Below are 22,904 nucleotides of genomic sequence, written 5' to 3'. Positions count from 1 at the left end.
ACCAGGTTTAAGTAGGAATCTTTGGCTTTGCTTTGCCCTACCTTTAGATCTTGGGCCTCCACCCTAGATCTTCTTCCTTGGGCATTCGCCAGTACCACAAAGTTTCTACCTTGTCCATGCAGGGCTACCACGAATCGATTGAACCAGTCCATTCCGAAGATCACGTCAAATCCCGCCATGTCCAATACAGTGAAATCCATGTCCAACTTCCAAGTCCCCACTTCGACTCTCGCTTGTCGAAGTACCTCATCGGTGCTTTGGCTACCTTGAACAAACTCTATAGTCCTTGGTTCGCCTAGCCGCTGCACCGTTAGTCCGGCTTGCCGGACTATGTCTGCAGCCACAAAATTATCTGAAGCACCCGTGTCAATAAGGATTTTAACAAAGCTACCTCCGAGCTTCCCTCGGAGGGCTAGTAGATGTCGCGAACGACTCTCTACCAAAGTTGCTCGTGTAATGAGTAACTTTGAGTTAGGGATTGGATCACATACCTCCGTTTGGACTTCACCCGACTTGATGGCCATATTGGCTCTGGCCTTCTTCGGGTAGGGACATTCCCTCGAGAAGTGTCCCGCTTCACCGCAGTTGTAGCATACGTTGTTTCCCACGCTGCTATACGACTTGACCTTCTTATCCGTGGGTTTGTCTCTTTTCACTTGACTCCCCCACGTACTCGCTCGCTGGCCACCGGATTTGCCTTTCCGGAACCCCGAGGACTCATTCTTAGAGAAACTCCTCTTGAATTTCCCTCTGCTAAACGTTCCCCTTGGTTTGGCCCCTTTGCTAAACGTGGATCCCGACCCCGTCGTGTTCCCCTTTCACAGGTTATCATTGAAATGCACCTTGATGCCCGCATCCAACACTTCCTTGTAGTTGGTCGGGTTCCACCGCATTACTTCGCCGCGAGCCCAGGTTTGCAAACCTGATATGAAGGCATGGAACGCATCCATATCCCCCATGTCCGTGACAAGTATCCTCTTTGCCATAAACCCATTCACATACTCCTAAATGGTTCCGGTCTGCTTCAGCCTACTCAGCTCATCCCTTAGATGCAGAGTAACATTCGGAGGAACGTAAGTTGCGCGGATCCTCACCTTCATCATTTCCCAAGTGGCCACCGGTCCTTCATTGGCCTCTGTCGTTCTCCACCAAGACTTGGCATTATCTGCCAAGTATGGTTTTGCACATGGGACCTTCTCCGAGCTCGGTAATCGCAATGCTCGGAAGTAGTCCTCCATATCGTAAAACCAATCCTCCACCACCTTATAGTCATTCACTCCCTTGAAGACCGGTGGGGGCTTCGGTTTGTACTTGGGAACTGCCTGAGGGACTGATTCCACTTTGGTCTGTTCGACCTTGTCTGGTTTTGCCTCAGTCCCTGCCAAAGGGTCCGCACCTTCTGCGCTGCCAGCATCCGCAGTCTTTTGCTTTTTTTTCCGCTTCTCATCATGCTTTAGCTTGCGTACGAGAGTCTCTAGCAGGGCATTGGTCTGTGCCAATTGTCCTTCTAGAACGTCGAATCGAGCCTTGGACGACCGAACCTCACTACCGGACTCTTGTTTGGAAGTTGCCTCACTAGAGTCCTCCTCATGCAACGATTCCTCATCCATAGCCTCCTGTTCGACCGGAGGCTCCAGCTCTGGAGGAGGTTCTGTCTCCGCCTGGGTTCGCTTACGTCCTACCCTTGCCATCTCCCAGCAATCCGCCTCTATCCTTCGCTAGAACTGAGGAAGAGGCTCCGATACCAAATTGTAAGCCACAAAATTTTCCTTTCCAATTTGCCAGCTTATCTCGACTATCCGACCAACTCTGCCTTGGCTTGTGCTAAGTTCCCTCGCCAAGGTTCTCGCCTATGGTACCAGCTCCTACTTGGTCCTACTTGGTTTCAGCTACTCACTGCACGAGCAACAGAGTGTTAGCCATCCATCTACAGATTCCCAAATCTCTCCCAATCCCCCTCCCCGGGTTAGACTGGACTTAAGGTTCGGCTACACTCCCCGCAGGCACAAGCAGCCAAGCACACCAAGCCTCCAGATTCCTAACACCCCAAGGTACCACAAGACTTGATCATGGGACCCTCTAAATCCCAAGCCTTGGGTGCAGTACTTGCTTCGGGACGTCGGGGCAAAACACCGTGGCCTAACGGCCCGGTATGGTTACCTCTACCCCCCCACTTCCATCCCGAAGGGAAGGCCCAAGCCCCTAGGAAGGGCGAGGACCAATGAGCCACAAGGTACTCAAGTGGGGCACCACTCCACCTGAGCCGGGAGCACCGCAGTCAGTTTCCCTTTCGGGAGTGGGAGCTGCTCTTGAGCACTTCCCTGGGTGGCCCCTCTGGCACCACTCAGGCCCATGCTCACTCCCACCCAAGGCCCTTCGGCCCCAGTCTCAACCTCAAGTCAGTTTGGAAGCACCACTAGAAAGTTCCTTCAAGACTGGTTCTTGGACCTCACTATCCCTACTATACTTTTGGAACCCCCTGCAGCCCCCCCGCCCTAGGAGACACACGCTTTGGGCTTTCACCCCTTGACCCGTATTAGTATTTGGACTTAGTCTCTGGCTCGATCTCGGACCCGATTTCGGATCCGACTTCGGATTCGGTCTCGGACTCGATCTCGGACTCGATCTCGAACCCGATCTCGGACCCAACCTCGGACTCGACCTCAGACTCGGTCTCGGACCCGATTTCGGATCTCGGACTCCGTCTCGAACTCGGTCTCAAACTCGGACTCGAACTCGGTCCTAGAGTCGGTCTTGGACTCGATCCTCGACTTGGTCCCATCCGATGAACTCTTTGTCATTTCGGTCAAGCTTTTGGGGATCCTTTAGCCTACGACATCTCGGGGAGTCGGTTCCTTACAGTCACGTGAGGCCTCGCGCCATTTTGATTATAGATCGTTGTGAATATTCAGACACGAGGACTAAAAAGCGCACTGGTGGCGTGTCAAAGAAGGACAAACAGACAAGCAATAGGAAAAAAGGAGGTACAAATTATATTTGCAATGGCGTGTGGTCTCATGCCATTCCTTGCAGGAGACACTTCTTCAAAGGCAAAACAGGCAAGCACCAGCCAAGCTCAAACTGACAGTGGTCATAAAAAGCGAAAGCACGTTGGACAGTCGTTGGGATCAGAGGCGTTTGATTCGAAAAGGAAGAAGGGCAACGAAAAAATGATACGTAATGCCTCACGGTTATGGTGTGTGTGCTCATGCCATTCATTGCAGATCAAGGGCTGAGTGAAAGCAGCCAGTCACCACCTCCTGACTCAGATTCCTATGGCGGACTCCCCTTCCCCAATCTCAATGGAGAGGTATAATGGATGAGGGATGCTTTTCAAGTTAGGGCCACGTTTTTCTCATCTCGTCATCTTCGAAGGGTGCAAAAACGTGCAGAAACCATGTTAAGACAGTCGGGTGAGGATACGGTCCTAGGTCACGCACTAAAACAGGCTATGGATGTCTTGTATTTTGAGATGGAGACTCGGCCAGATGATTTTCCCAAGATGGTCCTGGAAGAACAAGCCATCCAGCCTGAGCAGCCTATGGAAGAAATGCAGGAGGGGGATGAGGAGCCAGAGAAAGATAATGAGCAGGAAGAGCAGAAGGACGAAGAGGAGGACGAAGAAGAGGAGGACGAAGAGGAGGAGGACGAAGAGGACTTGGATGGTCCTCACAATGGTGACGATCACAATAACGACGACGATGATGATGATGACGATGGCCAGCCTAAGGTGGCCAAAGAGCAGCGGAGGAAGGTCATACAAGACAAACCATCAGGTAAATAATAGTACATCCATTCCTAACCTTTTACCATTTCTAACATTGTCCATGAAGGTCGCAGATTAAATGGTAAATAGAGATTATTCAGTTGAATTAAGATACAAACTCTAGCCTTTAGTGTCGAGGAAGGATAGTGCCAAGCAAGGGTCGAAATGTATGTCCAATCCTTCAGAATCAGCAGTGCGCCCAAGTGATATCGGTCCTAGTTCCTTAATAGCAGTTGATGGTAAATACAGTATAGTCAATTCAATGTGCTAATGAGTTTGTTTTTAGTAGCACGGGAGGATACCATCTCAATCGAAGGGAGATATTTGGATATGCATATGGATCCGCCAGTGGACTCTACTTGCCTGCAAGAGTCATCAGAGCTGGTGGAGGCTACTATCCATATCAACGCCAAGCAAGTTGACCACGCTCCACTTGATGCTGCCCATACCATTGAGTCAATCTTGTCCACGTATCCAACTGACGGTGACCAGGCGCCATTGGACCCGCATGAGGCCGCCCCAGCCGCCGAGCCGGTCATATCCTCATTTCCAACGGACTCAACGTGTGCCCAATCGTCTGACTATGCGCCGTTGGAACCTCCCTACACCGCCCCTGCTGCCTGTTCGGTCATGTCCACTTTGCCAACGGAGGCACCAGCTGAAATGGCGTGTGATCATACGCCATCGGAACCACCCTATGCCACTGTTGAGCCAGTTGTACTAGAGTCTACAGCTAAATGGCATGTGCCCACACGCCATCGGATGCGATTGACCCCACATTGCAGAGGAGAGTATTTCCGCCCTTCACGTTTCCTCGACCAAAACCCTCTCAACGACCATTGGGAGCACCATTCGCTAATATTGTAGATGGTAAAATTGACTTGTACCATTTTTTATGCTGATGCATTTCATTTCAGAGTCACGGCAAAGGTACTGTATCATTTTTGATCTGAACGGTGTCCTTTTCTCCCATGAACGTGGCTCGTCCTCGAATGTCACTGCACCCTCCAAAGCCTGCGGTCGCAAGTTGGTCAAAAGAGATAGATTCACATTAATCACACGGGAGAAACTGCGGGATCTAATAATGACCATGCGACACTTAAAACAGAGGGTCGGGTTCAATTTGCAATTGGGAGTTTGGACATCCATGATGCGCCACAATGCATTAACGTTGCTACAGATGATGCACGATCAGATGCGAGTAATATTACCATTTGACTTTCTCCTAACGCAGGAGGATTGCTTGACTATGGTCCATGTGAGGGGTAGCAAGCCCATCTTCGTCAAGCCAGAGGCTGTAGTGATGAACCGGACTGCTAGGTCAAGTGAAATCCTCATCATCGATTAAAACTGCAGCGAACACGCACACATATGCAATGCACCCCATCTCTTGCAGTATGGAAACTAGGGAGAAGAAACCGTATGTTTTGGGGGACCTTGCAAAACGGCTTGGAGCGATGGTGATAGAGAACTGGCCAGTCCAAGAGGTGGCTGCAGAAATCAACCAAATGGCAGATGGAACGGTATATCAGAAGCCATTTGATCGAACAGACACCAGTCATCATTTATGGCATGTATATTGTCTAGCCAAGCACTATCCGCATCTCCATAATCTGCTCAACCGGATGGGTTCTTCGACCACTGAACATGAGTGTGGACGTATTAGAGAAGAGATGGCATTACTATTGGGTTTAAATCCTGATAGTGTGGAGAGTGATGAAATTCCAAGATTATTGTATAGGCATTGGAGGCAAAAAATAACAGTCTGAGATGGCATGTATTTATTTAAAAATGTAACTTATTATGGCATGGGGTTCCATGCCATTGTATTAATATTAAAAGATAATTCTTTGAGAGGATTTACATTATACTAGAAGTGTTACAGCATGTTATTGGAAGTCTACGAAGTTGTTTTATTAATAAGGGGAAAGTAAAGATTGAATGGGGACTTGGGCTCCACCTAGACTCGGAGCAACTGAGCCAATATTAAAAGGATGGAAAGAAATTGGACGATGATGACAAGGAGAAGAGAGAGGTGAAGCAGTGGCAGGGGGAGGAGAAGTGATTGAGTAGACATTTCCTTGTTTAAAATAAAATGGCATGTGCCTCAATGCAGTTGAATATTGTTATATTTATATACTATATAAAGGTTTGGAAACCTTATTTTACAAGTGGGATAATGACAATTCCCACTTTAACAAAATAGAGCTTATATAGAAAGAACTTCTTTGGGGTACGTCTCTCTTGATGTATACCAGCTGTTCAAAACACATGTTTTGTCAATAGGTGCATGGCCATTTCATCCTTGAAAACCCTCGAGCAATCTCTGTTTGTTGCGGCTGCCATGTTTGCAAAAAGTTTAGGGTCAAGAAACAAATGCGAGATATTGGTTGGTGCCACCATTGCAAGAACGAACGAATGTTTTTTCAAACTTTGCGGGTCCATGGCAAATTCTATCCAGATACTGGCCACCCCCAAGACGTTTGCATGGAGGACACTTATATAGACCAAGCATATGGTCTCACTCCTGGCCAGTTTCTAAGAATGTTCACTTCTACTCGAATGCCTGAGGCAATCAAACTTTTGGAGACAAAAGAAGCCACCAACAGGCCACTTTTTATTTTCTACTGGTGCCAATCAAAGCTCACCAAAAGTTATTGCGTTCAAGGCTGATTAGAGTAATATGCACTTTTATTTCCTGTTCTAGTGTGCTTTCATTTCCTGTTCCAATGTGCTTTCATTTTCTGTTTGTACAATGTATTGTCTATAAGCTTGCTGCATAGTTGTTTATAAGATCCATTGTATTATTACAACCTCAAAGTCTCTTGCAAGACTCTCTGGAATGCAAGCTTCCCAATCGCTGCATTGCCCCACTGCTTGCAGCAGGCCAACGACATCATCATGTCATGAAGCTGGGCTTGAAAGGCATTGTCTGCCACGTCCAGACCTTCCTGGATTGCTGCCTTGCACAAGGCTGTAACTTGCGTTAGACCAACAAAAACATTTTTTTTCAGGAAACTTACGTGCATGCCGTGCTCATTAGTGTAAGATGACCTTCATGCAATGGATTAAAATCACCGAAAAGAACGATCCTTCTGCCGGTTCTACAGTCTTTGCTACTTGTATCACAACTTATGAAAAAACTAACCACTGAGCAAATTTCGAAGTACCTTCACCAGGATAATCGACCATGCAGACATTTTCATGTATTAGCTGCTTGAGCTCTTCGTCCTCTGTGTAATTGAGCCTAGAGTCTCGAATTTCTTCCTCAGGGCTCTTCAATTCTCCCGGTACCGTATTTCCAATCTCACAAACGTCAACCATAGCCTGGACATAAATCAAAAGTTTGGGTGAACTGAAAAGCCTGGCCATAAAAATCATAACCTTGATCAGGAGCTGACTGGATAGACAATCCTCTCCAAAACAATCTCTATATCCCTCTAGATGAGAAAAACAATTGATTAAATTCGTTGCTGTAAATACACAAGACTTGTGATCTCCTCGCTTGGGACTCCCAGTCGTCCCAAGCGATTTACCTATTTTCTCGCAGTACCTAGCACTTGGTCTTGAAGAAGATGGCATGGGCGGACCAAGAGCTACACTTGCTATGGATGCCATGATTGAAGCTGAGAGCCGGCAGGATTGGCTTCACTTGCGGCTCCTTGTGGATTCTCCACACGGACGAGGCTGGCAGTGAAATCCCACTCCTGGGCGACAGCGGCAGTGAGGGCCTAGGGGTGCAGTTTAGTATCAAGCCTGACACGAATCAGTTACATGGAACTTTTTCTTACCACGCTAGAAGCCATCGGTCTTTTCCAGCAGCAGCGCATCCACTCTCCTTGATGTGCACAGCGATTCGAGCTGCGGCCTCAAACTCCAGATTCTTGAGCTATGGCGACAAGCCTGACACCGCTGTAGCTAGGGCGACGACACCTCGCAATGCCCTAGCAATCCTGCGCCAGATCCAATCCGTCACACTTTTTTTGCTAAATCTCACGATAACCTATGGGGGGTAACTGTAAAGGGGTTATTTCTTTAACCACGTGTTAGCGAATAATCGCGCCCGGCCAATGGGAGGCGGCCAAGCCGTGTGTGGCAGGAGAAAAAGGCCCGGCGACACGTGGCACGTGCAAAGTGTTGACCGGAGATTGCTGTTCCACACGTCACTCCAGGCAGGATCAAGTCCGTCGTGGCCCTTGGAGCGTGCTGTGGATCGCGATTTCTTTCTCCCAAATCATTGCTGCTGGCTGGGATTCGAGCTTGATCGTGTCATGATCCAGCTTGGTTTTGTTTTGTATGTTTTTCTAGGGTTTTTGAGATGGCGAGAGAGCCCCTGCCACTGCTGCCGATTTGCGATCCAAATCGGAGGCACTGTGTCAACGCTGGTGTCTTTGCTCCTGAGAACCCCATCGCAAGTTATTATTTGTGAGGAGTTCCATCAAAGCAAGGTATTTGTGGTGTGTAGAATTTGTATGATCTTCATTCTTACTCCACTGCCAGGAAATGGGACGAGGCGATTTAAGCTCTTAAATGCTTTGAAGCACATTCAGTCGGCACAGCCTTAGTCACCTGGACGTGAAGCCTGACAACATCTACATCTACAATCGCTGCCACGCGACGGGATGATCCTCCATTCGAGCTCGCAGATCTGAGGTGCCGCACTGCTCCACAAATTCCCGGGCTGATCAATTGGAGCGCGCACCTCGCAGATCCCAATTTGGTGGACGAAACATGGCACTCGCAGTGAGGTAGAAAAAATGTAAGTCTTGTGAGAAGACACTGTATCAGGTAACACACATCAATCTACTCTTTTTTGGCATCACCCGATTGCATCGAAAAGGTTAGTTTTTATGCCTGTCCATACCCCTCAGTAAATACATTTCCAAAAGAAACTGTTGAAAATAATGTCACACCTTCAATATGTACTGAATGCTATTCGACACAGACATACACATTCCACGTACAATGATAATGTTGAAGCCACTAACCAGCACCAGCATACATATAGCTTTTACAACAGTAATATTCAAGAGGATACAGAGTATCGACATCAAACAAATCTTAATAATCACACTGAACAGTAGTCAATTTCCAATTCCTATTTGCCCCCTTCACCTCAGATTCGAAGCAGACTTGCTAGCAATTACCTATATAATGATACATCTGTTTTGACATTGAATATAGGCCCCTTATCATATATTTGTAAGTATTGTCATGCCTCACACTTTGCCGATGAGAACAAGTCTATTTGTTGCCAGAGTGGACAGGTCTACCTGCCTCCAATACTTCCATTACCACCTTTTCTGTATTCTGTATATAACTCACACAAACACTCTAATTTCAAGAGTAATATAAGACAATATAATAGTGCACTTGCTTTCGCGTCTATGGGAGCTAGCATTGATATTTTTACGGGTCATGGTCCATACTGCTATAGAATTCATGGACAAATCTATCACAAAATTATGCCACAACATCCTTCAATACATCAAAATCCAAGCTATAGTCAATTGTACATGCTAGACTCCAATGAGGCTACTGATATCAGAAAACAAAACCCTTTTAACATTAACTGTGATTATAATTTACTGCTTCAACTAGATATGATACTTCGACATATTAATCCATATGCACAAGCTTTTAGAATGATGTATGAATTGGAATGGGAAAATATTTCAAGAACTATTATTTCTGGTAGCAATTTACGTGGAGTTTATATGTTTATTAAAAATGAAGGCACAGACCATCATCGATATAATACTCCACAAATTAATGATGTTGCAATAGTTTTCCAAAGTGAAGATGGTGTGCCATCTTTTGACCGTGAAATATGCATTCATCCAAAATCACCAGAACCACAACATATATCTATTTTAAATGCTAATTGTGATCCTATGGTTTATCCATTGCTTTTTCCACATGGAGATAGAGCCTGGCATGACAAGCTTTCTTTTAACAAGCATGTAACACTCCTTCAATATTATGCCTATTGTTTGTCCAAAAGAGATTCAACATTATCAACCTCTACAATTACATATGACCAAATTTTACATGCTGGAAAACTCACCCAACAATATATTGTAGATGCCTATGTTAAAATTGAAAGCAACAATTTACAATACTATAGATCTAATCAAAAAAATATGAGAGTTGATTTTTATACAGGTTTGATGGATTATGTTGCTGGCAAAGCTACTGATGCAAATGCTCGACCAGGAAAAATTGTTATTTTACCTTCTACTTTTACAGGAAGCCCAAGAGCTATGCAACAAAGTTACCAAGATGCTATTGCAATTGTAACAAAACACTCAAAACTTGATATTTTCATAACTTTCACTTGCAACCCTAAATGGCTTGAGATATTACAAAATCTACACCCTAATGAAGGACCTGAAGACCGACCTGATTTAGTTGCTAGGGTTTTTAACATGAAGCTAAAATATTTTCTCCATGATATTACACAAAATAATATCTTTGGAAGATGTATTGTATTTATATATGTCATTGAGTTCCAAAAAAAAGGTTTGCCACATTGTCATTTCCTAGGCATATTAGATAATGAAAGTAAAATTAAAGACTGTGACACTATTGACCAATATGTATCGTCTCAATTACCTGACTCTTTATCAGAGCCTGAACTATTTGAAATAATCACATCACATATGATACATGGTCCATGTGGATTATCAAATCCTCAAAGTCCATGTATTGAAAACAAAAAATGCTCCAAAAACTATCCCAAAAACTTCAATGACGGAACTACATATTGTGTGGATGGGTACCCAGAATATTTTAGGCCAAACAATGGTCGCACCTTCCTTAAAAATGATGTTCCAATTGATAACTGATGGATTGTCCCATATAATAAATATTTATGTAAAAAATACAAAGCCCATATAAATATAGAAATATGTGCATCAATTAAAAGTATTAAGTATCTTTTTCAATATGTTTATAAAGGATATGATTGTGCAACCATTCAAGTCCAAACAGCTACTCAATCTGCAAACGTATTAAACTGGGATGAAATCACGAATTTTATAAATACCCGATACATTTCAGCACCGGAAGCTATTTGGAGGATATTTAAATTTAAAATGCATGGACACTCACACCCTATAATACGTCTGCCCGTACATCTTCCTGACTTCCAAAATGTGTATTTTACAGAAAACTCGGAACACAATGCCTTGCAAAGAGCAGCACGTAATAGAACAATGCTAACAAAATGGTTCGAACTCAATATTCATGATTTGAATGCAAGACAATATACCTACGTTGAAATACCTTTACATTATGTTTCAATAAATTTGCTAATGTATGGCAACATCGAAAAAAAAAAGGGGTTATTCCTCGACTATACTCAGTATCTCCTCTAAATACCAAGTTGTACCACTTACATATTATTTTTCTTCATAAAAGAAGAGCAACATCCTTCGACAATATTAAAATAGTTAATGATGTAACTTACCGAAGCTTTCAACAAGCTGCTGTTGCTATGGGTCTTCTTGATGATGATAACGAGTGGTATAATTGTTTACAAGAAGCATGCAATTTTCAAATGCCTACACAATTGCGTCAACTCTTTACTTTTATATGTATTTTTTGCAATCCACAAGACCCACCATATCTTTGGGATATTTTTAAGGATTAGCATGGGACTAAACATGATCTACTATAACAGGCTGTAGTACAAGTTAAAACAAAGTAGCTAAAGCTTCTAAGCAAACGGACGGACAACGAACACTCCCTTCCCATCACTACAAAAGTCTTGAAACTCACAAGTAGAACCTCCAAGTCCAAACCAGCACTGCGAGCATGAAAGCAACTCCCATCGTCGCATGTAAAGCTTCCCCGCTCGATGTATTGCTCGACGGATTAAATGGCTGGAGGATGCCACCCGATGACGATAGTCCTGTTGTTTTTGCAATCCACAAGACCCATAGCAAAACATATTTGGAGGATATTTAAATTTAAAATGGTTTCTATGGCGGCAGAATCTGGCTGTTGGATGTTGGTAGAACAAATATTGTATGCAGATATAAACTTGCTCTAATAGACATTAACTCAAGAATGAAAATACATGGTAAAACAAACCAATCATACAATTTACCTATCCCAATCCTAAATACCTCTATTCAACCAATACCAAATTGCAACCATTCATATACAGAAATTTACCATTATATTAGAAACTTGAATGTTGAACAATTAACTATATTCAATGAAATTGTTAATATTGTTGAGTGCCCGACTGATACCAACCGTTTTATTTTTATTGATGGCCCTGGTGGTACTGACAAAACATATTTATTAAATATAATGGTAAAATATTTTGAGTTCTACAATAAAAAAGTGGTTTGTATGGCATGGACAAGCATTGCAAGCACACTACTACACAATGGACAAACATCCCATACAACCTTTAAGTTACCAGTTCCAATTAATAATACATTTGTTTCTAGTTTAACACCTAATAACAGTGCCGGTAGATCTATGAAAGCAATACAAGTGCTTATTTGGGATGAAATTAGTATGGTTCATACACTTGCCTTTTTAGCTGTCGATCGCTGCTTACAAGACTTAAAACAGAATAATTCTCCATTCGGTGGCATTGTTATTGTTACGAGTGGTGACTTCCGTCAAACATTACCAATTGTCCCACATAGTCATCGAGCACAGATTGTTTCCACATCTGTAAGAATGAATAGTCTATAGAATCTATTTAGAAAGTTTCAATTGCAAACAAATATGCGGCTTGGCCCCAAGTTCCCAGACTGGGTAAAATGGCTATTGAAAGTCGGTGATGGAAATAATTACACACAAAACCCTATTTTACCACTTGATTCTATCCTTCTTCCTTCAGAACTAATTAAAAGTACCTCTATTATTGATTTCGTATTCCCATGTATCGAAGATATTTCAAATGTTCAAATTGTAGCAAATAGAACCATTTTAACACCTCTCAATGATGATACATTTTCAATTAACAACAACATCATCTCTCAATTACCAGGTCCACCTCAAACTTATACTAGCATTGACTCTGTTGATGTTGAACACCCTGAAGATTTCCCAATTGAATTTTTAAACTCTATCACTCCCTCTGGATTACCACCACACAAATTGATATTAAAAGAAGGTTGTATAGTTATTCTTTTGAGAAATATGTCTCCAACAATTGGATTATGCAATGGAACTCGACTAATGGTCAAAAGAACTTCATCTAAAGTTTTGGACTGTGAAATAATTACAAGTGAATTTAAAGGTACTAGAACTTTTATCCCACACATTAACTTAACACCCTTTGATTCAAATGTTCCATTTCATATGTCTCGAAAACAATTTCCTCTTTGTCTTGGATATTGCTTAACAATTTCAAAATGCCAAGGTCAAACATTTGATCGTGTAGGTATCTACTTACCCCAGCCAGTCTTTACCCATGGGCAGCTCTATGTTGCACTCTCAAGATGCACATCACCACAACAACTTGCAATTTGAGTTGACACAACTCATACACAAAACCACTTAATTCCATTCAATTCATCAACATTCACCATCAATACTATATATAAAGAAGTTTTATATTAACTAACTCCTGTCCTACTACACCTTAAAACATAAAAACAAACTACAATAAACTTTGTTTATTTTTTAATTTTCCCTGTGGCCCTAGACTGGTGCTAAAAATAAAGGAATCATCAATTGTGAGATAATGAGCAAATTCTCACAAAGATATGTTAATAAGTTTGAGAGGCTTTGCCAACTACCCAGCATTGCAAATACTAGTATATATATATATCCCTATATAATTAACCTACCCATCCATTTCTGTATATAAGCAAATTAGTATTCTTATTCCTAATTATATCAAAGTAATATTTCTGATAGAACCAAAAAAACTTCCTTTTTACTATATAACTATTATATATTTTTTTTATAAAACTTAAAACCTATCCATCTAGAAATTTAGTATCCTCTAAGTCTATATAAAAGCACAAAATAAAGAAGGTAGAAATTTATCCAATCCAGCTTTTGCATTTAATTTGCATGTGATTATAGACTTGCAATATTTAAAAACCATGGTCTTGTGAATCAATATCCCAGATCTGGCATGCCAAACAACCCAGACTTTAGCATGAATCGCGATCCAGACAGCAAGCCCACAAATTCACTCGACATCCAAAAGGCAGATTAGCATCCATCAACGTCAGAGAAGAGCAAGGAAAGAAAAGAAAAGTGCTTACCAGGATCACAATCTAAGCGGTTGCTTCCATGAGCTGCTCCACCTTGGCGATGTAATCTTTCATGGCATCGTCGGCAGATTTGCCCTCGCACTTCTTCCAGGCGTCCCATTTGGCCTTGCCCTTGAAATCCAGCATCCCCGGCCGACTCGTCTCGTTGTTGCCCACCGTCGCCTGCTTGTAGAGCCCGTAGAGGATGAGCTTGTCCGCGTCGGTCGTCGTCGGCGGCAGCTTGAGCGCATCCTCGGCCGCCTTCTTGAATTGCTCCTCCGTCGTCGCCATAGCTAGATCGCACCAAGAACCCTAAAATCCAAAAAGCCACTTTCCTCTTCTTTTACTTTATTTTGTGTGGCGCCCCCGCGCATGCTCGTGGATTCCAGCAATGCCGTTGCCGATCGATCGAATCGGTAAATCTCATCGATCTCGATGCGGGAATGTGCGAATCACTTTCTTGCAGGGGAGATTTTGCCTGTGATCAAGCTGGAGGCGATGGAGCCATACGAGATGGGGCTCGCCATTGGGAAGCGCTTCTCGGCGATGATCGAGAGGAGATTGGAGCAAGATCCTCTTGTTCGATCGCAGCTCGTGCCGTTTTCTCGAACGAGCGATGGCGAGCAGCTTGTTGACGATCTTAGTGCCACGAACAGGTCTTTGTATTTTTTTGTTCGTTGCTCTCACGTAATGTACCTCCATTGTTCTTTCAGGAATGCGTTTCCTCGTTACTGGGACGAGCTTCGTGGCATAGCCGATGGAAGTGGTGCTTCGTTTCTCGAGGTAAGAAAAATTCCTTGGAGAGATAGAAGAAAGGAAAGGAAAGTCTTTCTTTCTTTCGATCGATTGTTCTAAGCTCTTGTATCGTTTTTTTCTCAGCTGCTGCTCTTGAATCTTCGCAAGGAGATTTTTCCTTTCTTACCAACCGAAGTAGCAAAGGCCAGAGACGTGAACTTGGAAGCGGTGGAATGCTCCGATATCCTCGTTTGCAGACCCGATTTAACTGTGGTGGCACACAACGAAGATGCGGACGTTTCAGTTGAAGGCCATGCATTCCTTCTTCACGCTGTTCTTCCACACGGAGTCTCATTCTTCGCATACACTTACGCTGGAGAACTTCCAACTTGTGCGTTTGGATTCAACAGCTTCGGTGTGGTGAGCAAAATGGTTGTACAGTTTTTCTTGTTCTTGCGTGTTTGCTCTGGTTTTCTGGGCTCACACTTTTTGGTTTTCACGAAAGTGTTTCGATGCTCTGGTCAGGCTTTTACTTTAAACGCAGTTCCTCTTGCTCCAAGCGAGACTGTTCGCGGTGGTGTTGGAAGGAACTTTGTCTCGCGAGATCTGCTGGAAGCGAAGGATTTCACGGATGCTTTGAAGGTACAAACAATGCATTTCTTTTGGTTTTTGTCTACACGTTCAAGCGAGAGTTACCTTGCAGAGGATACAAAATCCGACATTGTCTGCTGGACACTGCTATAACTTGCTAGACATCAACGCCAAAATGATTTTCAACGTCGAGACAGCATCCAAGCAGCGTTTTACATATCTGCAAATCTCCGAAGCGCCATACTTCCACGCAAACATGTACCTACGTTTGGATGTCTCACAGGTAATTCCCATAACGCTTCAAAGCATTCTAAACAAGTCGATTCCAGCAGGTTTCCAACGATAGCTCTCTCCATCGCGAGAAAAGAGCCGCTGAGATGCCAAAGAACTCGCTGGAGGAGATTCTAGCTGTTCTTGGCGATGGCAGTGACGAGCTATATCCAATCTACATGGCAGGTACTTTGAACTCCTTCGCGTTTCTTGAGAAGATTTTCGTGATCACAGGTCCAAAACTATGCACACTCGTCACCGTCGTGTTTGACGCGAGCTCAAGAACAATGACATTGTATCATGGAAACCCAGCAAAGTCTTCCACGCTCCAGCTTGAAATATCCCTTGATAGTGTTTAAAGATTCTCTTTTCTTTCTTATCAGATTTTAGGGTTATTAGGGCTAGCGATGGAGGAAGAGCGCCAAGAGCAGCCATCCGCGGCTTCATCCTCGTTCGCTCCAGCTAAAATCAAGACGCTCTTCCCCGCGTCGGCAGCCGGATCGCTCTTCCCGATCTTACAGGTGAGGCGAGAAATTTCGATTCGAACAACAAATGCAGCGTTGTTCTAATCGCATTTTCCTCTGGATTTTTCCAGGCAAAGCATTTCGATGCTGAGGCTCCAACATGGCTGAGCAATGCCAGCTTCTCCGAATCGCTTCTTCCACCTCGTCCTGTAAGTGTAGCGGTAGCACAGCCGAGTTTTAGAGAAGGCGATGGATCCGACTCAAATGGCGATGACGCGGAGCCACTGGGAGAGAAGAAAGATGGGGGCAAGGAGAAGAAACGAAAGAAAGAGAAGGATAAGGAGGACAAACAGAGGAAGAAGCACAAGAAGAAAGAGCAATCTGAGGACACTGTGATCGGTGCTCTCAAAGGAACTCGCTCCGAGAGGAAAGCCAGTGGTGGTATATGGGCTGGGGATGCTGGGAAGGACTGGTACTTTGATTTTCGGGGAGACAAAGACAATCTAGCATTCGAATCCTTGTACAGGTAATTTCTTTTCTTGTTCTTCCTACTTTGCAATCTGGTTTGAAAGCTTGAACTTCTTCATTGTGTAGACACGACATTGCTCGATACCATTTGCACCAGAGCAAGGAAGTTTTGGAAGAAAGGCTATGGAGGAGACGATTGGACTTGGTTAGTCCGGAGGGTGATAGCTGCTCGCAGGAGGAGTCAGTGAGAACAAATGGCCGGTATTGGTCGTCAAAGGTGGCTTCGTTGGAGAGGCGTCGGGACTTTAAACGTTTGTGCTTTGGAGCTTTGCGCTCAAAGAAAACGAGGCATGAAGCAGGAGCCTTGTATGACAACTTCATCGCTCTAAACTTGAACGAAGGCGAGGTTGAGAACCAGGTAGAGATTCCTCAAGAGAAGAGCTGGGACGATTACGTTCTAGACAAGCTGAGATCTTTCAACCAGCTTACGCACGAAAAGCCCGGGGATGAGAGTGTGTGGATCAGTTTCGCAAAATTTCAGGTACACACGAGCTATTTCTCTGGCATGCTCTAAAATCTTGTAATGCACAGGACGAACTCATCGAAGCAGAAAAGCGAAAGACAATGGTCCAGCATGCGATTGACAAGAAAATTTTACTTTTAGAGAAAGCCCTCGAGCATCATCCGAACAGTGAAGAGCTGATTCTCTTGTACCTGGAGACGTGCAGAAGGAAAGATGATCTCGATACGCTGATATCGAAATGGGAGCGGATGATCGTGAGACATAGCGGCAGCTATCGTCTATGGTGGGAATTTTTGAGACTCCGACGATCCACATTTTCTAAGTTCTCGGTATCGGCTCTTAGAAAACTGTACAGTCAAGCTCTTCAGGCTCTCGCTGCTGCTCGTAATCGGCAACAAAAGGAGGTAAGTTTTTTCTTCTTAATATGCATGCATATTAAATTTTTGTCTTCCTCTTTCAGCGTTTAATCGGAGATGATACTTCAAAGCTTGCAGAAGCAGAAGTTGGAATCATCGCAATTTTTCTGGATCTTTGCCGTTTCGAGTGGCAAACCGGTCACCATGAGCTAGCGGTTGGCCTTTTCCAAGCACAGTTCGAGTATAGCTTTCTCTGTCCGCTTATCCAGCTTTCTCAGAACAACAAACTGAGATTGTTTGAGTCGTTTTGGAATAGTGGTGCACCAAGGATTGGAGAAGCCGGTGCAGTAGGATGGAACACTTGGATGGAGCAGAAAGAAGAGCAGATTCAAAACGCTAAAGCAATGACTGCACACAAAATGGAGGAAGAAAGCAGCTGGGCTGGATGGAAAGAAACCAATGAAGTGACAAAGACTGGAATGGAGAAACCAGCGGCCGAGTCGAGCATGAAACAGGAAGTTGACGACGCGGAAGAAAATGACGAGATTGAGGAAGAAGACGATGCAGCGTTGCTTGAAAAGCTTGGACTCAATCTCGACTTGACGAAAGATGTGGAAGTCAAAGACTCTCGTATTTGGAAACGCTGGTCCGAGGAAGAAAGCCAGCGTGCCTGTTCACAGTGGCTTCCTGTCAAGCAGCGGTCGAGGTAACGAGCTATATATATATATGTGTGTTTTTATTTCAGTTTTTTTGGCTTACCTGATAGTCTTTTATGTATGAAGAGCAGCAGGAGATGATCAGGATGAGGACGAGGACGAGGGACTGGAAAATATGGTCCTATTTGACGACATCAGAGAAAATCTCTTTACACTGACGACCGTGCAAGGAAAATTCTATCTCATGGGCCAATTTCTCGAGTTCTGCAACGTGCCTTTGTTTCAATGGTATTTTGTCTATTTTTCTTCCTTATTTAACCTGGTTTCCTGTTCCAGGTGTTGCTCCAATGCACTCGGGTATAAAGAACGAATTGACTCGTTGGAGGTTTTAACCTCAGACATCCTAAACGCAAGCACTGACATTCAGGGCCTGGGAAATCTTGTGTTTCCAAAAGACTGGATCAAAGAGTCGAAGGGCCGGGCGCGCTTTGTCCGCAATACGGTTTTCCTGCTGAAGGACATCTTATCACACAATCTACACTTTCAGGAGGTGCTCCTTTCTTTAGAAGCTTTGGAAGCCAGTGAAAATGACGGCAATGACGGCTCTAGTGCTTCTCGAGCTCTTGCAAAGAAGTTACTGAAAGCCAGTCGACAGGTAAGAAGCTTCGCGCTGATACATCGTGTACTAAATAATCTTTTTTAGGATCTTACGCTATGGGCAGCATACGCTTGCTTTGAAGCGTCTACTGGAAATGTTGACGTTGCAAGGAAAATATTTGACACCGCGCTGACATCTTTGAGTGCTCTTCCAAAGGTAAGTTTTCCTGAAACGTTTTCTTTTTTCCTTTTCCTGAGCTGTTTTGTTCTAGGAAGCACAATCGGATGCTTCTTCTATCTACCTTGCGTACGCCGAAGTGGAGATGGCACAGTGTGGCACTAACACCCAAGATTATCAAAGGGTGCTGTATATTCTACACTTTCTAGGACTCGGTGATCCGTATCAACCGAACTTTTCCACTCTGAGCGGGACACAAGTTTTAAAAGCACGACGTGGCTATAACGATCAACTGCAAAAGATTTACACGCTTGGAAGATTGCGCGAGGCGGAGGCATCGCTGGTGATTTGTGCCGCTTTATTTCAGCAACTTACCGCAGGATGGCAGCCTGCCACCTCGATTTTTCAACAAATTTTGTCAATGCCCGTGCAAGGTACTTCAGCCACCAATTTTTTATTTTTATTTTTCATTTAAAACAGGTCTGATCTTTCTTTTTCCTGTTCAGATGGTCTGCAAGAAAACGTTCATCACGAACGTCTGTTGCATTGCTATACTACCATGCTTGAAAGCCAGAAAAACTGGGTAAAGCCGACACTTATTCGACAAGTTGTGAAAGAGGGAGCTATGCAGTATCCATTCAACTTGAAACTCCTCACTTCATTCAAGCAAAACACTCTCGCAAATGATACGCGTCGCTTTATCGACAAATTATCGCAGAGGTGGGTCGGTTTTCACGTCTGCCCTTTTCCTCTAAAACGAGTTTGCATGGCCTTGCAGGAAACAATCGAGCTTACAGTGGATTTTCGCATTGTCCTGCGAGGTCCCCAGTGCTGGAGCAACCTCTCGCGTCCGTAATGTGTTTGAGCGTGCGCTAGATGCCTGTGGAAGCCAGCATTCCGTTCTTTTATGGCGCTTGTACGTTGCGTATGAGCTCGCGCAGAACAATAATGAAGGTGCCCGACGTGTTTTCTTTCGCGCAATCCATGCATGTCCATGGTACGTTTGCTAGCATTCATGTCAGTGCTTGAAGTTACTAACTAAAACGAGCCTTTTTTGAAGGTCCAAAGCATTGTGGATAGATGGTTTCCAGAAGATGAGCACTGTTCTTAGCGTCAAGGAATTGTCCGACCTTGTAGATATCATGCGCGACAAGGAGCTGCGCATTCGCACCGATGTGTATGAGATACTGTTGGAGGAAGCTGGATAAGCACCCCTGGTAGGTTCTTCATCTTTGCTTTGCTTTGCCTCTCAAGGTGTGGTTTTACTTTTAGGAGCAAATTTGAAGACGATCACCAACCTCTGTTCTGGGCTCTGCAGCTATTCGTTTTTTTTCCTAGTGCTTACTGCCCTGGTGTTTACTCCCAAGTGGTTGCAAGCTTCTGGGCACGCTGGGGTGGCCTTTTGGACAGCTGAGAATTAATGACAAGGAGCTGGAGAAGGAACTGTGCGTTTATGTAGTGTGAGGAGCATGTGAGACGGTGGGCGGAATTCTTCCTCCGCGCAAGGAAATGTGTGACCTGTGCTCAGTCTGGTTCCAGGTTAAAGGGAAGGCTTCTTTATTGGAGGTATTCATCACCACCAAGGCAAGCCATCACTTAAAGCACTTGAGCTCTTTCTTTCTTTTTGCTCCTTGCTTTTCTCCGTTCTCGAATACTTAACTCTAAAGCCTGGCTGTTGCAGGATTAGATAAATGTCAGCGTCGTGTGGGAGCGACTTCGTGAAATCTCGAGCTGGATGGGAATTTTGGAACTGGATGTACCACCGGCAGCGATTTGAAGGTAAGGTTGCATGTTTGAGTCGCGTTAGTTGTTCGGGAAGCCACATTTCGTGATCATTAGCTAAGAAAAAGAATACCGATTTCTTTTCACGATGAACAGTGAGGAGTGTCTTTTTCGATGTGTTGAGTAATAGCTGGTTGTTCTCCTCTCAGCTTTCCTCACTTTTTTCGCTACAGACTCATTTTTCTTGCTAGTGTATGGAAGGCTTCCTCTCTCTTTTTTTTGTGGACCATGCATGGAAGGTGTCCCGTAGCTGTTATAGATTCTTTGCATTGAGGGTCCTGGCATTGTTCGTGTGGGATTTCAAATTGGTTGGCTTTCGGGTTGCTTGAAAATTTTCAGAGCTGCAGTGAAAGACCAAATCTCTTTCCTTTCAGGGGAAAGTAGAAAGCAATCCCGCTGGAGATGAGCAAGCAAGTGTAGCAAGCAAGTATAGCCAAGATGATAAATTGGTAAGAATTTCGATTCAATTCCCAGCAGCAGAGATGGTGCAAGGTTTGCTTCGACGTGCACTTGGAGCGGTGAAAGACCAGGCCAGTATTGGACTAGCCAGAGTGAGCAGCAGCAGATCTCGGTATGTTCCAGCTCTGGAAATCGCAATTGTGAAAGCCACTAGCCACGACGAACTGGTGATGGTGGACGACAAGCATATCTTGGAGATAGTCTACTTGATGTCCTTCTCCAGAGGATACGCCAGCGTCTGCGTCTCTCTACTCGCTAGAAGGCTGAGCAAAACGAAGAACTGGGTGGTGGCTTTGAAGGTCCTGCTGGTAATTCACAGGCTGCTACTCCAAGACTCGTCAGTGATGGATTCGAGCTTCGACGACGAGTTAATGCTGGCTAGCAGGAGGATGCTCAGCTCCTCAAGCTTCAAGGACGAATCAAAGGATCCTCTGGCGCAGCTGTGCAGCTCCTTTGTCCGGAACTATGCTCTCTACATCGACGAGTGGCTCGACTGCTTTGTTCTGGGGGCTGCATCGCAGGATAGTTCCCTTGGCCAGGCTGCGGGGAATATAGTCGTGGACTTCAATGATTATAGAGTGGACTACACGACGTACAAGCAGGACGAGCTCGTCCAGCAGCACCAGAAGAGCCAGAGCTCGGTGTCTGAGACCGACGCAGGGATTGGAATGCTGCTCAAGCGAGTTCCTGTGCTCCAACATCTGCTCGAGCACGTCCTTGGCTGCTCGTCGGGCGTGGAAGTCCGCCATCCTCTGGTGAGGTCGGCTCTCACTTTGATCCTGCGAGACAGCTTCCGGGTCTACGCTCACGTCTGCGATGGCACAAGCACGCTGCTAAACGAGTTCTTCCTCATGGTTCACAAGGATGGTCTCAAAACTTTCGCGATTTACAGCCGGCTCGGGAAGCAGGCTGACGCTCTGGGAGAGTTGTATGAGAACTGCCGGGAGATGGGAATGTGCTCCGGATCGGAGTACCCGTCCGTCCAGAAGGTTTCTCGCGAGCATCTGGTCCTACTCGAGGACTACTTGAAGGACGCCACCCGCAGGAACACCGACCAAGTTGATACGGCGAGCAGCGACGGGAAAACAAGCGAAGAAGTTGACGAGATAGCTCCAATTGTTCTCGACGGGAAGCCGAAGCAGAACGTGGATTTGATCAGCTTGGAGCAGCAGCAGCAGCAACAGCAGCCTCTTTTCTCGACGGCTTCCGAGACCGAGAGCTCGTGGGAAACTTTTGCATCGAGCTCGGAAGAGGGTGGAACTCGAGCAAACCAGAAAAGTTCTTCAGCCAGCAGCAGCAGCCCGGGAAATCTCAAGAGTTCTCCGAAAGCTTCACCAGGAGACGATTCATCAAACGACACGGATGGAAAGTCTCTAGCAGCAACAGCAGCAGCAGCAGCAGTAGACAATCCAGCCGCGGGAAATCTCAAGACCAACAACTGTGAATCATCCGACTGGGAAGTAGCGCTCATGGACGAAGCCAAGAAGCTCTCGAGCTCTCTCTCCACGGCTTCCAGAGGGAGGAGCACGAGTTTTAGCCTGAGCGAGTGGCAGCCGGGGAACACTTCGAGGAGCTCAAGCGCTCGCGGCAGGCCGCAGCGAAGCAGGATTCCTCTTCTCTCCATGTCGGCGTTGCCCGCGCCGTTCGAGCTTGGATCACAGTCGTCGTCCTCGTTCTCCACCGCCAACGAAGATCTCTTTGGATCGAAGAAGCGATTCCAGCAGCACCAGAGGATTGGAATTGGGAGCCCCGGATCGTATGGAAAGCTCATGAACAAGCATCCACAGGGATACAAGCACTTGCTCGCTCGCTAAAGAGATAATG

General features: G+C 45.0%; 4 protein-coding genes across 7 annotated transcripts; 3 read left to right on the top strand and 1 right to left on the bottom strand.

Annotated features, from left to right (window-relative positions):
• Nucleotides 1-13,773: 13,773 nt before the first annotated feature.
• On the bottom strand, nucleotides 13,774-14,334 carry LOC9630913 (acyl-CoA-binding protein). 2 transcript variants are annotated; one of them, XM_024672510.1, is made up of 2 exons: nucleotides 14,014-14,334; nucleotides 13,774-13,897 (listed from the first exon to the last, which is right to left on the bottom strand). In XM_024672510.1, the coding sequence occupies exon 1, from the start codon at nucleotides 14,290-14,292 to the stop codon at nucleotides 14,026-14,028; it is 267 nt and encodes an 88-aa protein (XP_024528278.1). In that variant the 5' UTR covers nucleotides 14,293-14,334; the 3' UTR covers nucleotides 13,774-13,897; nucleotides 14,014-14,025. The 2 variants fall into 2 exon arrangements, with proteins under 2 accessions (XP_024528278.1, XP_002967616.1); XM_002967570.2 differs by having other exon boundaries at nucleotides 13,774-13,875; nucleotides 14,014-14,333.
• On the top strand, nucleotides 14,321-15,974 carry LOC9630912. Of its 2 annotated transcripts, XM_024672509.1 has the most exons (8): nucleotides 14,321-14,417; nucleotides 14,468-14,657; nucleotides 14,715-14,784; nucleotides 14,881-15,156; nucleotides 15,262-15,378; nucleotides 15,440-15,610; nucleotides 15,660-15,783; nucleotides 15,832-15,974. In XM_024672509.1, the coding sequence occupies exons 1-8, from the start codon at nucleotides 14,393-14,395 to the stop codon at nucleotides 15,954-15,956; spliced, it is 1,098 nt and encodes a 365-aa protein (XP_024528277.1). In that variant the 5' UTR covers nucleotides 14,321-14,392; the 3' UTR covers nucleotides 15,957-15,974. The 2 variants fall into 2 exon arrangements, with proteins under 2 accessions (XP_024528277.1, XP_024528276.1); XM_024672508.1 differs by lacking the exon at nucleotides 14,321-14,417 and having other exon boundaries at nucleotides 14,433-14,657.
• An 18-nt stretch (nucleotides 15,975-15,992) lies between these two features.
• LOC9630911 (protein NRDE2 homolog) lies at nucleotides 15,993-20,714 on the top strand. Of its 2 annotated transcripts, XR_002992083.1 has the most exons (15): nucleotides 15,993-16,118; nucleotides 16,193-16,587; nucleotides 16,656-17,070; nucleotides 17,121-17,456; nucleotides 17,513-18,114; nucleotides 18,191-18,352; nucleotides 18,401-18,719; nucleotides 18,768-18,878; nucleotides 18,934-19,273; nucleotides 19,346-19,559; nucleotides 19,618-19,836; nucleotides 19,900-20,056; nucleotides 20,112-20,318; nucleotides 20,379-20,423; nucleotides 20,521-20,714. XR_002992083.1 is itself a non-coding variant. In XM_024672507.1 (13 exons), the coding sequence occupies exons 1-12, from the start codon at nucleotides 16,005-16,007 to the stop codon at nucleotides 20,045-20,047; spliced, it is 3,375 nt and encodes a 1,124-aa protein (XP_024528275.1). In that variant the 5' UTR covers nucleotides 15,993-16,004; the 3' UTR covers nucleotides 20,048-20,056; nucleotides 20,112-20,460. The 2 variants fall into 2 exon arrangements, 1 of the variants encoding a protein (XP_024528275.1); XM_024672507.1 differs by lacking the exon at nucleotides 20,521-20,714 and having other exon boundaries at nucleotides 20,112-20,460.
• Nucleotides 20,715-21,074: 360 nt separating this feature from the next.
• LOC9632842 (putative clathrin assembly protein At4g02650) lies at nucleotides 21,075-22,895 on the top strand. The gene has a single exon (XM_002967835.2). The coding sequence runs from the start codon at nucleotides 21,104-21,106 to the stop codon at nucleotides 22,892-22,894; it is 1,791 nt and encodes a 596-aa protein (XP_002967881.1). The 5' UTR covers nucleotides 21,075-21,103; the 3' UTR covers nucleotide 22,895.
• Nucleotides 22,896-22,904: the final 9 nt, after the last annotated feature.

Source organism: Selaginella moellendorffii, unplaced genomic scaffold (genome assembly GCF_000143415.4).
Source record: "Selaginella moellendorffii unplaced genomic scaffold, v1.0 SELMOscaffold_9, whole genome shotgun sequence".
NCBI lineage: Eukaryota > Viridiplantae > Streptophyta > Lycopodiopsida > Selaginellales > Selaginellaceae > Selaginella > Selaginella moellendorffii.
This window is presented reverse-complemented; position numbering and strand designations above follow the sequence as displayed.

Bases quoted from the DNA above. Each gene is read 5' to 3' on its own strand.
- LOC9630912 (XM_024672508.1), top strand. From the start codon at position 14,437: ATGCGGGAATGTGCGAATCACTTTCTTGCAGGGGAGATTTTGCCTGTG. The intron at 14,658-14,714 runs GTCTTTGTATTT...TTGTTCTTTCAG, and splicing joins GATCTTAGTGCCACGAACAG to GAATGCGTTTCCTCGTTACT. The intron at 15,784-15,831 runs GTACTTTGAACT...TCGTGATCACAG, and splicing joins ATATCCAATCTACATGGCAG to GTCCAAAACTATGCACACTC.
- LOC9630913 (XM_024672510.1), bottom strand. From the start codon at position 14,292: ATGGCGACGACGGAGGAGCAATTCAAGAAGGCGGCCGAGGATGCGCTC.
- LOC9630911 (XM_024672507.1), top strand. From the start codon at position 16,005: ATGGAGGAAGAGCGCCAAGAGCAGCCATCCGCGGCTTCATCCTCGTTC. The intron at 18,353-18,400 runs GTATTTTGTCTA...TTCCTGTTCCAG, and splicing joins AACGTGCCTTTGTTTCAATG to GTGTTGCTCCAATGCACTCG. The intron at 19,837-19,899 runs GTACGTTTGCTA...CCTTTTTTGAAG, and splicing joins GCAATCCATGCATGTCCATG to GTCCAAAGCATTGTGGATAG.
- LOC9632842 (XM_002967835.2), top strand. From the start codon at position 21,104: ATGGTGCAAGGTTTGCTTCGACGTGCACTTGGAGCGGTGAAAGACCAG.